This window comes from Trichoderma reesei (assembly GCF_000167675.1).
Source record: "Trichoderma reesei QM6a unplaced genomic scaffold TRIREscaffold_10, whole genome shotgun sequence".
NCBI classification, from domain to species: Eukaryota; Fungi; Ascomycota; class Sordariomycetes; order Hypocreales; family Hypocreaceae; genus Trichoderma; species Trichoderma reesei.
This window is the reverse complement of record NW_006711157.1, coordinates 230766-246752: the sequence shown is the minus strand read 5'-3', so window position 1 is coordinate 246752 and position 15987 is coordinate 230766. Positions and strand designations below refer to the sequence as shown.

General features: G+C 56.5%; 4 protein-coding genes across 4 annotated transcripts; 2 read left to right on the top strand and 2 right to left on the bottom strand.

Annotated features, from left to right (window-relative positions):
- Window positions 1–558: 558 nt before the first annotated feature.
- TRIREDRAFT_62153 (malate dehydrogenase) lies at window positions 559–2599 on the top strand (the record flags this gene model as incomplete). Its single annotated transcript, XM_006965717.1, has 5 exons — window positions 559–1048; window positions 1110–1141; window positions 1198–1462; window positions 1523–1766; window positions 1837–2599. 5 exons carry the CDS (start codon window positions 559–561, stop codon window positions 2597–2599), a joined length of 1794 nt encoding a protein of 597 aa, XP_006965779.1.
- A 323-nt stretch (window positions 2600–2922) lies between these two features.
- On the bottom strand, window positions 2923–4679 carry TRIREDRAFT_78242 (uncharacterized protein; the record flags this gene model as incomplete). The annotated part of the gene is made up of 2 exons (XM_006965555.1): window positions 3957–4679; window positions 2923–3878 (listed from the first exon to the last, which is right to left on the bottom strand). Exons 1-2 carry the CDS (start codon window positions 4546–4548, stop codon window positions 2923–2925), a joined length of 1548 nt encoding a protein of 515 aa, XP_006965617.1. The 5' UTR covers window positions 4549–4679.
- Window positions 4680–6506: 1827 nt separating this feature from the next.
- TRIREDRAFT_107689 (uncharacterized protein) lies at window positions 6507–10750 on the top strand (the record flags this gene model as incomplete). The annotated part of the gene is made up of 2 exons (XM_006965716.2): window positions 6507–10449; window positions 10515–10750. The coding sequence occupies 2 exons, from the start codon at window positions 6507–6509 to the stop codon at window positions 10748–10750; spliced, it is 4179 nt and encodes a 1392-aa protein (XP_006965778.1).
- Window positions 10751–13029: 2279 nt separating this feature from the next.
- Window positions 13030–14349, bottom strand: TRIREDRAFT_122001 (uncharacterized protein). Its single transcript, XM_006965554.1, has 4 exons — window positions 14268–14349; window positions 13565–13859; window positions 13342–13419; window positions 13030–13281 (listed from the first exon to the last, which is right to left on the bottom strand). The coding sequence occupies exons 1-4, from the start codon at window positions 14279–14281 to the stop codon at window positions 13249–13251; spliced, it is 420 nt and encodes a 139-aa protein (XP_006965616.1). The 5' UTR covers window positions 14282–14349; the 3' UTR covers window positions 13030–13248.
- Window positions 14350–15987: the final 1638 nt, after the last annotated feature.

Here is a 15987-nt window from a genome sequence, read left to right as displayed (position 1 = left end):
CGTATACGCTATTTCTAGGCTGGAAGTTGAAGGCTGCGGAGACGACAACGGCTATTTTGTAGTTGAACCAAGTCGTACAACATCTGCAACTGTGAGGCAACAAATGAGGGAAAATAGGAGAGAATAAGGCTTATGAAACCTGCCACTTTTCCTCATGTCCCAATCTGGAAGTGTGCAGAAGATCATGTATGTATCGTGACCTCGTGGTAACTGCTGCTGTACGTCGTCACCACATGGTTACGTCACTCGAGCCGTTCGCTCCATCTTCGGCATCCATCTTACCGGATTATCGTGCAACTCTCATGAGGCACAAGTACGACCTGCCTGTATATATTATACCTCAACACCAAAGCCGTCCCTATCATCACGCTCTTATTACATATTCTTCCCCTCACTTGGCCTCTATCTGTAGATGCCGGTATGAACAGCATCCTAAGAACAACCTCGTCTCGCCTCAGCAAATCCTCTAATATACATTGCACATCAACCCTCAGATACTCACCACAACGATCATCATCACCCCTCTGCTGTAAACCTCGCTCCTCATCCTCCCTCACCATGTCTTCTAGCAAGCCCACCAAGTTCAGCCATCTCCCGCTTAGCACGACCGGCCCCCTCGAGTGCGCCCTCACCGGCACCGCCCTCCTCAACAGCCCCATCTTCAACAAGGGCTCTGCCTTTCCGCTGTCCGAGCGTCGACAGTTCAACCTGACCGGACTGCTCCCGGCAAACGAGCAGACCCTGGACAACCAGGTCAAGCGCGCATACCAGCAGTACCAGTCCAGGGGCGACGACCTGGCCAAGAACACGTTCCTGACCTCGCTCAAGGACCAGAACGAGGTGCTGTACTTCAAGCTGCTGCTCACCCACCTCAAGGAAATGTTTAGCGTCGTGTATACGCCGACAGAGGGCGATGCCATTCAGAACTACTCGAGGCTGTTTCGTCGGCCAGAGGGCTGCTTCTTGAATATTGAGAATCCCGAACTCGTGGAGCAGGACCTTGCTCTTTGGGGAACTGCTGATGATGTCGACTACATCTGCGTTACAGGTGATGCTGACCTCATGTTTTGACAGCTCAATCTACGGCCACTTACTAACTCTCGTCACAGATGGCGAAGAGATTCTTGGAATCGGTGACCAGGTATGCTTCATAGCACCTCATACTGTCAAAGTGTAGTCTTGCTAACCTGCCCTCAGGGCGTGGGCGGCATTCTCATATCCGGAGCAAAGCTGACCCTCACGTCCCTCTGCGCCGGTATTCACCCCAACCGCACTCTCCCTGTAGTCCTAGACTGCGGCACAGACAACCAAGATCTGCTCAACGATGATCTCTATCTCGGTCTGCGCCAGCCTCGAGTTCGCGGAAAGCGCTACGATGACTTTATCCAGACATTCGTCGAAGCTGCTAGGAAGCTGTTTCCTCGAGCCTACATTCACTTTGAGGACTTTGGCACGAAAAACGGTAGAGATATTTCCCGGCTTCAGTTCTGCAGCAAAGGCTAACGGTCGTTTGTAACTGCAGCCCGGCGTCTTCTGGAGCTCTACCGCCCTAAGATTGCTTGCTTCAATGACGACGTTCAGGGCACAGGCTGCGTGACACTTGCCGCCCTCCTGGCAGCGTTGCATGCCAGCGACCAGAAGCTCAGCGACTCCCGCATCGTCATCTTTGGCGCCGGCAGTGCTGGAGTCGGAATTGCAGACCAAGTCAGAGACGCCATTGCCACGGAGCAGAACATTAGTCACGAGAAGGCTTCGCAGCAGATTTGGTACGATACTCGATCCATATACAATGCTCTCTACCCAATCTAAATTCCCCCAAATACTAATGCTTCACAGGTTAATTGACAAGGAAGGCCTCCTGACAACCAAGTCAGACGTCTCGGCCGCCCAAAAGGGGTACGTCAAAGACGCCTCCGAGTGGAGTGATAACACCACCCTCCTCTCCGTCGTCCAGCAGGTCAACCCCAACATCCTCATCGGCACGTCCACCGTGCCCGGCGCCTTCACCGAGGAAATCGTCAAGGCCATGCACGAGAACGCGCCCCGGCCCATCATCTTCCCGCTGTCCAACCCGACCCGGCTCCACGAGGCGAAGCCGGCGGACCTCCTCAACTGGACGAACGGCAAGGCGCTGGTCGCCACCGGGTCGCCGTTCGATCCCGTGACGGGGCCCTGGGGTCAAGATGGCGGGGATGTGACGATTGAGGTTGCCGAGTGCAACAACTCGGTGGTTTTCCCCGGCATAGGCCTCGGCTGCGTGCTCAGCCGGGCAAAGCTGCTCACGGATAAGATGCTCGTCGCGGCCGTCGAGGGCGTCGCCTCACTGAGCCCTGCGCTCAAAGACGCAACGGCGCCCTTACTCCCAGACGTTGAAGACGTGCGCCCCGTGAGCGTCCAGGTAGCCAAGCACGTGATCCAGGCCGCCGTGAAGGAGGGCGTGGCCACAGAAGAAGGGATTCCTTCGGACGACGGCGAGCTCGAGGAGTGGATCAGGGAGCAGATGTGGAATCCCGAGTACCGCCCGCTGAAGCTGGTCAAGATGGAGAACGCGACGAGGGCGGCCAAGGGAGAGCTTGGGAAGGCGATGCCGGGGCTGTAGCACAGGATGGTGAGGAGGAAGCGGAGGTAGACGAGGAACAGAATGATGAGGTTCGGTATTTTTGTTATTCATTACATTGATACAGCATGGTGTTGAAGGACTGGTTGTTGTTCATACCTAGACTGAGGGACTGGCTGTTGGGTATGGAGACACTTTGCAAGCATAGACACAAAGTACCTAGGTATCTTGCAGTTATAAAACGATATATATATGATGCACAACGCAAGGAGTGTCGAAAGCTCAGTTCAAAAAGCACGAAAAGTGCCGGGGATTTGTCCAGAAAGTACCTATATCAATCAATAACAAGCGCCAAAACGGTATCATTACTCCTCATCAGACTCCTCCTCTTCCTCTTCATCGTCATCCTCATCATCGTCATCATCAATCTTCTTCTCTCCCGCATTTGTCCTCGCGTGATTCACGCCCACCTGCATACGGCGAGCCACATACCACTGCGCTACAATGCCCACAGAGAGCGTCAGCGAATCCTTGAGCCACCCGGCGACCCACTCCCGGGGATCAAGCTCCCCCTCCTCAACGATGCTTCGAATGTCCTCGTGCACCCGGCTGTGCGGGGAGTCCGCGGCATCGTTCAAGGGACTCGGTGCTTCGAGCCAGCGAGCCCACTTGGCGGGGATGGGCTGGCTGATGGTGGCGTACTCGATCTCGTGGACCGGGTCGACGATGAAGATGGCGAATCGGAACTCGTCCTCGCTCTCGTCTTCGTCAGCATCCGAAGACTCCTTCTTCTCCTTTGCTGCGGCGGCAGTCCGGCCGAAGAGCGCCTTGTCCTGATCGGTGACGATGGCCTGAACAGACAGAAACACGTCCGACGTCCGGACGGAGCCTGGCTCGACGACACCCGACCTGGCCTTTGTCTTGACGGCCTCGATGCCGCCCTGGGAAGCAAAGTACTCGGTCGCGTACGACTCCGCATTGACGCGGCAGAGCTTGGTGCCCTCGACGAGCCCCTTGACGACGCCCAGCTCGCGGGGTTGGTCGACCTGTCTCCACCAGGGACCGTCGTCCCAGCCGGCGGTGTTGTCGTGAGGGCGCGAGGAGCCGCTGTCGTGGCCTCTCTGGACGACCTTGAGCTCGCCGCCCTCGACCTGCTGCATGACGTCGGAGAAGACGTCGTAGATGAGGGGGTCGAGGGACGGGTAGCCGACCAGGTCGTGCGTGATGTGGATGAGGAGGCGCTCGTGAGAGCCGATGGGCGGAGCAATGGTGTTGATGATGTTGGACAGCGTCGGCAGAGCGCGGTTGCGAAGCTCGTCGCCTTTTTTTGTCAATTAAAGACATTGTTTAGTCCATTGGTGAATATATTCTCCAAAAAGGGCGTTTTGCAGCAACTCACCATAGCTCTTGAGCGTGTTGACGTCGAGGTTGCTCCGCAAGCCCTTGACCTGCTCAGCCCACTTCTGGGCCTCCTCGTTCTGCTGGATCTGGTTGTACGCAGCCTCGGCCTGCTTCATGACGCCGGTCGCCGTCGAGAGGATGCCCCCCCACCAGCCGCCTCCGGACTGCTGCTGCTGCTGCTGCTGCGCCTGCTCGACGGGCCCTCGCCTCTCGGCATCGTGGAGCTCGGAGCTCGTGGCGCTGGGCGTGAAGCTGGCCTTGAGGCTCCGCGAGCTGTCGGTGGACTTGCGCGCCGCAGCTACAGACTTGCTGTTGCTGTCGTCGCCAATGGGGGGAGTCGCCGTCGAGCGGCGGGCAATGGCCTCCTTGAGCCGGGGCGTGTGCGGGCGGGAGGCGGGCTGGGGGGCCAGCTCGGACTCGAGGTCGGCGAGGATGTCGTCGTTGTTGCCAATGGCCTTTGCGGCGGCCGAGGTGGGCTTCTTCGGGGGCTTGTTCTTGGCCTTGGAGTCGTCGCCGCCGATGCCTGAGAAGAGCTCGTCGAGGTTGTCGTCGGCGGCGGCGGGGGCGGCCTTTGTCTTTTTGGAGGCCATGGCGGGGGATTGGATGTTGAAGAAGCTGGTGGGCGGGTGGTGGTGAAGGGGGATGCTACCTATGATGGGGGATGCAGCTGACGGTGGCGGCGGTGGTGGACCATGCAGAAGCTGATGATGATGATGATGATGATGCTACTGGCGATGGATCGAGCGTCGTTGTTTGTGTTGCGTTTGTTTGGTCAGGTAAGGTACCTTCTGGGAGGAGAGGTAGGCAAGGTACCCTACGGAGTAGCGCGGTGCTGAAGGAATGCCTGCAGTGGTGGGGTAGCGGTTTGGAGGAGGTCGAGATACTTGTGACAAAGTACAGAGACGCTGCTTGCAGTCGCTATGAACGGCAACGAAAGACGTGAATTGATGAGGCGCATGAGGCGTCAGTCGAGAGATGCTGTACGAGATGACATGCTAGCTATTGAATTTATTCTCGAGGATCATCTTCTACAGATCACGATCAAGCGGCAATTCGCATCAAAGACGGGCTCTGTAACTAATGTACAAAAGCACCCCAGATGTGGCAGATGCAGGCAGAATTAGTTTGTACCCGTACATGGAAAGATGGCTGGAAACATGGAGAACAACAGCAGCCAGATGCAGCGAAACGCAGTTGGCTTAGCGCGGCATCGCCTGGCAGATGCACCTCTTTCGCGCTGGACGTGCCCCTGGGGGGGATGGATGGTCACGTTGTAGCGGTACTTGCAGCCAAACCTCAGCTCTTGCCCTGCATTTCTTCATCAACAGTTTGCCTTGTTGAGATGGTATCGAGATCCAGAGCCCGCAATCTAATCGTACCTTACCAAAGGATCAATCAATCACCTTAACAGCATCCAAGGCCTCCTGGGCAAAAGCCACAGTGGACCATTGCTTGAAGCTGGCCCAGTCTGCAGTTTCTTTCCACCTTGTTATTACCTCCTTAGCCGATTAGGTGCCGATCTGTAATAACCCGTCGACCGCTACCATGGCTACCTAGACCAGCGTGAGGGTAGGCCTCACTTTGCACTCACTCTGCCCTCACCTCACTCTTGTGAGATGCCCTCACCTTGGACTCACTTTCTCTCCACCCACATTCACAGAGTGGAGCCGTCACCGCGATTGTGTCGATTGGCACAGTGACTGTCTTTGAGATTCGTGAGAGCTGTTGACGTTTTTTTCGAGGCGGCTGGTCGTAGAGAAAGTCTTCATCGTTCTCGTAGGCATCAAAACAACTTCAAGGTTGAGACTGGTGGAAACCATCAGATTCAGGGAGCGCACATCCAGGCACAGGTATCCAGTACGCAGACGTCACATCACTGCGCAGTGTGAGGCATTGTAGCGGATACTTTGCGGTACGTACCTCCTCCCGCGGCAGCGCTGGGCCAGTCAGAGCGCAGAACCGCAACAGCGCAGCCGTGGCTTATTCGATCCACGAAGCTGCAGCCGAAAAACGACTGACAGCCAGCAGAGCAGCACTGACACTGACGGCCAGCAGAGAAAATCTCTGATATCGAGCTCACCTTGGCCTCACCTGAGCAGCTGCCAGGCCCGTCAATTTCAGTTCCGGCCGCCTGCGCGTTTCATTGTCGCCAGCTGGTTGCTCTTCTTCTTCTTCTTCTTCTTCCCTCGCCTTCTGCTGCTCTCGCACAAAATCCTGCTCACCTGGACCCGGCACGTCACGCTTGGCCCGCCTTCACACTTTATACCCAGACGACCAAAACTTCAGCCAAAGCAGCCGTCACCATTTGCCCCCCCAGACGATTCTTCTCTTGCAACAACCATCTGCCACACTCCGCTCGTGTTTCCTCTCTCCTTCAACTTCTCTTTTTTCTCGTTTTTTTTTTCTATCTCGCAGCATCGTCTTTGTCTGCGGCCTCGCCTCGTTTCAATTTCGGTCTCGCGGATGACATCTTCCCTGCACTGCCTGTTATTCTCTTACACACCCCTTAACCACTCACACACTCAATCCTGTTTCCCTCACAGGCATCATGGACCGCGCTCGCCGCGCAGCAAACAGCCGCCGCAAGCCCCAGGGAGCCTCTTCGTCTCCGCCGTCTGCGTCTGCCTCTGCCTCTGCCCCTGCGTCTGCGTCTGTGTCGGCCTCGGACGCCTCGCGGGAGCGGCATCAGTCGTCGGCCAGTCCCATCATGGCGCATGCCACTAACACTCCCCAAACCGCACCGCAACCGCAAGGCCGGCGCGCCAACAAAGGCCTTCAGCCTGCCTTTACCTTTTCCACCCCAGGCCCTGTCCGGCCGTCGACGCTGAGGAAGAGGTCAAAGACCATGGACGACTACGCCGTGGCCGACGACGACTTTGAGCCCGACAGCAGCCCCAAAAAGGGCGGTCACAGCCTGCGCAAACGCGCGCGTGTCGACTACACCCTGGAGCAGATTGACGACGACGGTGACTTTGCGGCTGCTGCCAACCCTGCCTCTGCCTCTGCCTCTGCCTCTGCTTCCACTTCAGCCTCAGCCTCAGCCTCGGCAGCGACAGCAGCAGCGGCAGCAGCAGCGGCGGCGGCGGCGGCATCAACGTCTTCTTCAGCAGCCTCCCGCAACGGCAAGAAGCGGCGCACCGAGAGCTCGAACTACGACTCTGAGGATCTCTACGGGCCCAGCCCCAAGCGGCGAGGCGTCTCCGTGGACGCTGACACGCCCTCGAACCGGCGCCGCTCGTCCGCCCGCAAGCTGGTCGAGGCCAAGGCCTACAAGGACGACGTCGACGACGACGAAAAGGACGTCCAGGACACCATTGAGGTCGGCGTGACGGCCTTTGCAGGCCCCGACGAGTCGCCCTCGGATGCCTCGTCTGCAGACCTGTCTCTGTCTCTGTCTGCCGGCCCACAAAAATCTACACCCGTGCAGCAGCAGCCAGCCTCTGAGCAACAACAGCAACAGCAACAGCAGCATGACAGCAGCAGCAGCAGCACGACTCTTGCCGGCCTCGCCGACCAGCATCGCGACGCTCGTGCTCCGGCCTCAGCCTCGTCTGCCGCCGCTGCAGATCCGGATTCCTCCAGCATGGCCGCTGGTTCTGCCGCCGCGGCCACCGGCGCTCTCAAGCCGCACTCACACTCACCCTCTCACTCACCCTCGCCCGCTCCCGCAGACGCTCACCAGCCATCAGCGTCCGTGCACGCGCCACACCTCACCACCGCACCAGCCACAAACCCTCCTGAAGGCCCGGCCCAGCCACAACCCAAACCGCAAGCCCGCGACGCCACGTTTGTGCCCTTGTCTGCTTTGGACGATACAGTTCAAGGCGAGCACTCGGTAGCAAAGCCAGAGGCAGAGGCAGAGCCCGGCACATATATAAACAATGGCATCAACAACCCAAAGACCTCTGAAGAAGAAGCTGTGCCATCTTCCGTCTCTCTCCATCCGCCATCGTCGCCGCTTCCTGCATCGCAGACTGCCGCAGACGACGCTTACACGCCTGTGCCACCCGCCGCTGACAAAGACGCTGCTGATGCTGGAGCCGCCGCACCTCTCGAGCCGTCTCTCCAACTTCCCGAAAAGGAAATTCGCCAGGGCCGCGCTGTTGAGCCGCAGGACAGCGAGACGCCTGCCCAGCCGCGGCCTCAGTCTCGGTCCGGGCCTCGATTGAGCCCTCAGCCTGCTGCATCCGCCTCGGCTTGCGCTCAGGAGCAGCCATACTATCCTTCGACTGCCGCTCACCTGTACACCGTGTCTGCCGCATTGGCGCAGCCGCCTCATCCTCAACCTCAACCTCAACCTCAACCCCAACCTGAAGCTGAATCCCAGCCTCGAACTCAAGACCAAAACCCCCAAGATCAAGATCGATATCAAGATCAAGATCAGCCTCATACCCCTGCACCAGACATGTGCACCATCACCCAGGAGCAGTCGCCAGAGCAAGAGTCCAAGGCCTCCAGCCCTGTGCCTGCCGTGGCCATATCCGTGACCGTCGCCAGCTCTCCGGCCTCTCCCACCACCTCTGGCTTCGACTCGGCCATCATGGAGGCCTCGCAGTCGACAAGCGCCGATACAAAGTGCGCCGACCACCTCATGCCCCAGCCCGAGGGCGACGCCGTCACCGCTCAGCCATTGGCGGATGATGGGGTTCCCGACTTGGAGGCGGATTCCGCAAGCCGAGCATCGCAAGCTCTCTCCGAGCAAGACGCATTGCCCCGCGATTCCGTTCTCACGGGCAAATGGAGTCACCTTACCCCTTACATTGAAGGCGAATATGTCTGGTATCCCGAGAAGAAGGCGGCCCAAGAAGACGAGGCCGTCGCCAATGAGTACCCGGCTGCCGATGACTTGGAGCCGGTTGTCGAGGACAACGACGATGTCGCCGACGCCCCTGGCACCGGCCAGCCCTCCAACGCGCTCAACACCCCGCTGCGAGGATCGCCCGTGCTCGACTCCATGGACCCAACCGCCTACAACTCTCCCGCCGCTGCTGGAGAGGACGGCGACGAGGTGGACGTGTCCGAGGAGGTGCCCGAGCGTAGCCGATCATACCGCTACCGCAAAATCAGGTCGCCCGAGGAGTTCATTGAGCTCATCAAAGACTATGAAAACATGCCGACGGAGGAGCTCGCGCAGGCTCTGCACGTCGTCACAAACGCCATGGCTCACTGGCAAGACGAGTGGAACGTCCTCGGCCAAGAGGTTGACGACTACGAAAACTCGCTCCGCCGGCGCGCGGCAGACGCCAAGTACGAGAATCGCACACGCAACCTGAACCAGCAGGGCATCAGCTGGGAGGAGCCCGAGTTCGTCGTCAAGGGATACAAGGCCAAGGACAAAGAAGGCATGAGTGAGACGCGCTACCTCCAGAGCCAAGACAAGATCATGGCCGCCGCCTACGGCTTCGAGTACGATCCGCACCCATCCAAGATTGGTCGCCAGAATCCAGAGACCCAGCAGGCGGGCATCATGACGCGCGGCCGCTCGCTGCGCAACCAGCCCAAGCCCACGGCCAAGGCCACCGAGGCGGACGAGGTCACCGGCAAGAGGCAGCGCAAGCCCGTCCAGCTGTTCGACCCGGCCACGCAGGACGTCAGCCGCGCCGCGACGCCCGTGCCGCCCTCCAGGCCCCGCCGACGCAGGACCGCCAACGGCGACAACGACGACGGCCAGGCCAACGCCACCCCCGTCTTCAACGGCGAGCCCGTTGCCTCCGAGGAAGAGGCGACGACCGGCGATACCAAGCGAAGACGCAACCGCGCGACCCGCCCCAAGGCCGCTGTCGTCCCCAGCATTGTCGAGCAGCTCGTCGCCGCCGCCCCTGCCATCGAGGAGCCCGCCGTGCCAACCCCATCCAGGTCGGGCCGCAAGTCGCGTGCCAAGCAGCCCGTCAAGTACGACGACGAGCCGGTGCCCTTCCCCTCCGTCGAGGAGGAGGAGGAGCAGCAACAGGAAGAGGAGAAGCCTCAGCAGCCGCGGAAGCGCATGCTCACCCTCAAGATCCCCAAGGGCAAGAACTTCAGCGAGCCCTCTTCGGCCATTACGGACAATGGCGATTCGCGACCTTCGACAGCCAATTCCGAGTCTAGTGTACACACTGCCGAGTCGTCGTATTCGTTCCGCCCCAAGCGCCAGAAGCGATTCCGCGACGAGCCCGAGGAGAGCGAGGAGGCCGCCGCGCAGCCTCCTCCCGCCAAGAAGAGGAACAAGCGCAACAACGCCGCCCCTGCTGCTCCCGCGCAAGCTCCCACTCCCACTCCTGTGCCTACCATTGAAGATGAGCTCGCTGCCGCAGAGCCCATCATCGAGGCCGACGCAGCTACCGGAATCAATGGTCGCAAGATCCAGAAGATCAAGGTTGTCCGACAGACGCCCGCCAGCCGCAAGGCAACCCCATCGGCGTCGGTGCCACCCACCGGCGAGGAGGCTGAGGAGCCCCAGAAGGACTACAAGTCCATGACCAAGTCGGAGAAGATGTCCGCATCTATGAAGAGTGAGTATCATTGTCTCTTGTTCCCCCCTCCCAGTACCTCAACCCGCTAACAAACTTCGTGGCAGGTCGATGGGCCAATGGCAACATGGCTGGTGCTGTCGAGAAGCGAAAGGCGACCCTCGCTGCGAAAAAAGCCGCCCAGGCAGCGGCTGAGCAGAGGGTTGGACTGATCGCTCCGAAGCCCAAGGTGAAGGCGGCCAAGAAGGAGCCAGTCGAGCAGACGGAGATGCCTCCGGCTTATGCTCCTCAGCAGCCGCAGCCGCAGATTCCCGGAATGGATTATCCGTTCCCTCCCTCCTAAAGATACCCCGATCCGTATCAACATCATCAACCATCCAACAGAGCGTCCTCCCCCCTCCCGACACGGGATGGGCCTCGAGAGAGCCCAGACAGGTCTCCATTTTCGCATCTACAGCAGGTTGTTTTGACTGTCAGATCATTTATTGCCCGATTTTCCCGGTTCGCAGACTGAGCCTTTATATCTCGCAATTGCCGATTCATGTACCATACTTGGACGACAGGAGTCTGCTTGCTTTGCGCAGCCCAGAGCTGGCAAAGACGACTTGCACGAGTTGACTCGGAGCACATACATTGAGCACGCACATACACTGAGCCCGCACAAAAACACAAAATCAGAAGAAAACACAAAAAAAAAAGAGTTTCACCGAGAGGCACTGGATCGGTTCCAGACAGGATGGCACAGTCGCCCCGGGTTTGCGTTTGCGAAATTTAGAAGCGAACGAGCACGATGCTTATTGGACATCGGTCTAAGGGGTCTTGGACTCTTGGCTCTCTCCTCCGTTTCTTGTCTTTTCTCGCGTTTTTTTTTTCGTCGCCTTTTGTTTACCGGATTGGCATTGGCATTCGGACCAGCCTTTTGAAAGAGCATACAGCCGGTTGGTCCCTCCGGCGTTGGTTGGCCTCCTCGAGAGTCGCGGCTATACAGGAGGAAATGTTTGCTTATTTTTGTCCTACTTGTTTTTCTTTCCTCCTTTCGGCATTTGGTTTTGTGTTGTTTCCTCCTTTTCCCGGTCGTCGACTATTCATGTTCGACGCTCTTGAGGAAGTCTCTTTTCCACCGTTGTCGTTTTTACTACTATCCGGCTTTTTTTCTTTTCCCCTTCTTTTCTTTGTGCATCAAGGAAAAGAATACAGGAGGTTTACTGCGGATTCCCCCACCAACTCTGCATTTTGTACAACAAAACAAAAGCACTTTTCTGAAACGACGAGCCAACGAAACGAACGAACGAACGACTACGAAACACCGAACAACGCGTTTCTTTGAGGGGAAAGGGGCATGGATAGGGAGACTGAAGGGGCGATGGAAACAAACTCGGAGGCATCTTTGCGACAGCAGGGCAGGGCTGGAACGCAGAGACATGTTCACCTGGTACTTCTTCGACCTCTGTCTGTCCTTTTCTATATTTCACCCTGGTTATACCCATGGAGGCCTTTTTCTCTTGGTATTTGGTTTCCCGCGACAGCGAAGGCTTGCGGATTCTTGATTCGGTTGTACCTATTTGATTTCTCGATTCCGTCTTCTTGATTTCTGGTTTTTTTTTCTCCCCTTCCTTTTTTTCTTCATTGTTTCTCGCTCTGATATCCAGAGTAGTGAGCCGGCTGGCTGGATTAGTGGTTTCGGGGGTAGGGCGGAGGTAATACATTTGCTTTTTTTTTTTCGAGTTTCTAGTTAAAGGGTTCGTTGTTGAATAATAGGGTAGTGCCTAAGGGAAAATAAAAGTCGGCAGGTTTTGCACAAGTTGTCTTTTTTTTTTTCTATGATTCGTGAATGTGAAGTTAGTGTTGAAGTTGTAGGGATTTGCTTGGCATGGAGTGCGTGGTGAGGGATTGTAGATAGTTGGGGTGTAGAATGGACGTGCAAGGGTCTGGGTTGATCACGATATTATAGAGGATTGGTAGATTGAGCGATGGAAATTGTCTCTATCTTCCGGATTGGATACGTCGTAAGTGCGCATATATGTATTTCGTAGTGTTGCTGTTTCTCTTTGTTGCGACGTGGGTAGGTATGCAGGGTAAGTTCTTGAGGTGCTAGGCGTGAGGCTCTCACGACTATCTAGGTACCTACAGTAAGTCATCTTGCAAGCACTACCTTAACATTTAAACATCAGTAGCATGTAAGATGTCTCTCGGCCATGAATAAAGTAACGCAGAGAGAGGCTTGTAACATCTCATCCGAGAAGACACTGGGGGAAATGAACCAACAATTCTGATCTGTTCATTGTGGAAGTAGATCTGAAGACGGTCTTAGATTATCGCGTCGTCTGTCAATCCATTGACCAAGTGTGATCCGCTATGGGGATCTCAAGAAAGACAGAAAAGAAATCGTCGGCTCCAGTGATTTGAAATCCTCCATGGTAGACACAACACCATTGGCATGTCACAACAACATCTTCGTCACACGTTCGAGGAGACCCGACTTGGATATTTTTTTTTTGTCTTTGTCCGTTTGATGCGATACCTGATATTGAATCATCCTTACACGCCGCAAACCGAAATGCAAGAGCCTGCCGAAATCCAGCGACTTTACTTTCCCGCTTTTTTTCTTCTCCTCTTTCTCTCCCCTCAGAGCCCAGTTTTCTCCCATACGAACAAAGAAATTAGGAATAGAAAAACAGGGTTTGGGGGAGAAGAAGGGAGGGTGGGAAGGTGGAGAAGAAGAAGAACTTCCACGCTTCTATAAGTTCGCATCGAGGGACTTGGGTCATTGTGTTTCTTTTTTTCTTCCTCTTGATATAAAAAAAAAACTCCCTTCCTCCTTTCGTTTGAAAAAAACACCCTTTACATGACGACACCGGAGTTGCTGGCAATACGCTGGACGTGAGTGTTAGTATTGATAGTTCGTTCCGAGACGGTGTATTTGTCATGACTTACGGGCCACAGCTCAGCAGCCTCCTTGCCGACGGGGCCGGTGATGGCAGAGCCCTTCATCTCACCCTTGGGGTTGACGATCTGTAGCAGACATCTGATTAGTTTCTCTCTTTCCATATCGTGACCTGCCGGCACCAGTCTCGAATAGCATCCCAGCGTCGAAGCAGAAACTGGGGCCATTCTGAGACCAGCCTCAGAGAAATGGGAGTGCAAGTAATAAACATACAACACCAGCGTTGTCCTCGAAGTACAGGAAAACACCGTCGAATCGCTTCCAGGGCTTGGACTGTCGGACAATGACGGCAGGGTGGACCTTCTTTCGCAGCTCAGGCTTTCCCTTCTTGACGGTGGCCATGACCATGTCGCCGACACCGCCGGCGGGCAGGCGGTTCAGGCGGGCACCGATACCCTTGACGGAGATGATGTACAGGTTGCGGGCACCCGAGTTGTCGGCGCAGTTCATGACGGCACCGACGGGGAGACCCAGGGTCATCTTGAGCTTGCCACCGGGGGCACCACGACTGCAGTCACACGCTTGGTCAGTCCACGGCGTTCTCTCGAGACGTTTGGCCTTCGCGGTCCTGCTATCGTCTTTTGCGGTTCCTCGACGAGAATCATGAATACTGGTGCCGGCATGACGATGGCTAGGGCTCCCTTTCTTTCGAGAATTCGAGGTCGGTCGGTTTGCGAAATTGAGTCTCCAATGAAGACTCTGGCGAAGAGTCGTTGAGAGTGAAAAATTCGAGCAGCGTCGGTCGTCGATGTTGCGAAACTCTCAATCGTCGTCGTCGTCGTCGTCCAAATTCTCCATCCCCCCTCTTGCCCGGCATGGTTTTTTCCCCCCCAGTATTGCATTCATCTCGTCGAGGAAAGCAAAGAGACGCAAAAGACGCAAAGAACCTGCTTGTCAGAGATGAAGAGCAACTTACGATTGCTTGGCCATTGTGTCTGAGGGGTTGGGGCGTTAATTCGTGGGAAACGTGCCAAAGTCGCGGATTGCCGTCGTGAAGCTGAAGCTTTTCAGGGCCAAATTTTCCTCATGCAATCTGTGGGGGTGAGAAACCCTACGAGAAGCGAGTTTGTGTGGTGCACGTGAAGATAGCGCTTATCGCGCGGGCTGGCGGAGGAGGTCTCGAGACGTCCGCTGTGATTGGCGGGAGTGGGGCCGGGGCTAAAGAGAACCACGGCCCCGCCTTTTCTTCCTCCTCTGGTGCGTCTTCACAGCATTTTCGCGGTTGGGCACCCTCATGATCAGTCATATTGACGAGCTGCGGTGACAAAGATGATTGGCGATGCGCCTAATGGTACGCATATGTGTATGTATGACCATGGCTACACTGGAGTCGGCAATCGTGCATTCGGATCACGCGGAGAAGAAGCCATGGAACAAAATCTGCAAACATGAGATGTGAGCACTGTTCTGAGGCGGTCAAGGTATCATGACGAACAGGTCAACGACTGGACAGGCCTTATCAATAACAGAGCTCGCATTGGCGAAGTACTCGCAGAAGGGACTAAATAGCAGAAAGACAGGCCCAGATATCCAACCCAATCAAACAGCCACCACTTGGAACCATCTTCCACTCAGTTCAAGCACAACAGTGACGGCTTCTCATCTCCATGGGCGTCAGTCCCAAGCCTTGCCGGCATCCGAGACGGGCGAGTCGTTCGCCTCAGCTGCTGCGGCCTCCCCATTCGCCATTTGAGTATCGAGTTGCTTCATTTCGTCGTGAACGATTGTGACGAGTCTGCACGGGAGGTCGCCCTCGAAGTCATCGACAAATCTTTTCACCGCTGGGCTGCTGACACATCAACACTGAACAACACGTCCCCCATCGCCAGCTACAGAACACTTACGGGTCCTGTTTCTTCTCTTCGCCAGGCATGTTGAAAGTTCTTTGCTTGGTCTTGTGTGATTTGGGGGACTGAGGATCTCGAAAGATGACTACTGCGCGCTGCTTGTCACTGAAGAACCACGACATCTACCGTTCACTCTGGGGCAGCAGAATCTTCTTATATGCCCTCCTGTTTCTTTGCACCCATCAGCTCATGGACAGCCAGCCCGTCCACCATCAGCAAGAAGACATGCCAGCTCCCTTGCTGTCCCAACCATCATTCCCTTCATCAGGCTCGAACCTTTACAACATCTATCGTAGTGTGTGGCCGGCATCGCCAATGAAACCAAAACACATCTCCGTCTGCGGCTCTGCTCGTGCGACAAGAACAGGCTCACTGGCCCTCCCCGGGTTGATGGCGGCACGTGGTCCTGTCTCACTCTCACTGAAAGGAGGCACAACGCCTGCAATCCTTATATTACCTGCTTGCCACGGCCAATGAGGGAGGCGTCTCGACCTGCGCGTTGTTGTCGATGTTGTCTATCTGCATGCGGTGTGCATCGGATGCATCGAATGAGGTCATGTCGGTCTAGCGTCCAGACATGCCGCCCTCTCGAGAGTCGGACGAGCAGCGCTTGCCACTGACGGCCCCCAACCTCCATTGGCCAGGACTGCTTTTCGATGTCGACGCTCGAGCATCGCGGCCAGATACTCGAACCGACGGTGAGACGAGTGCATGCAACCACGCATGCATGGGCTGCGCGGTAAGCGCCCAAATGCGCTTCAGGTGTGTGAGGAGGGATGGCGAGTTGCA

Bases quoted from the DNA above. Each gene is read 5' to 3' on its own strand.
- TRIREDRAFT_122001 (XM_006965554.1), bottom strand. The intron at 13,420-13,564 runs GTATGTTTATTA...TGTCTGCTACAG, and splicing joins TCGAGGACAACGCTGGTGTT to ATCGTCAACCCCAAGGGTGA. The intron at 13,282-13,341 runs GTAAGTCATGAC...ACTCACGTCCAG, and splicing joins AGGCTGCTGAGCTGTGGCCC to CGTATTGCCAGCAACTCCGG.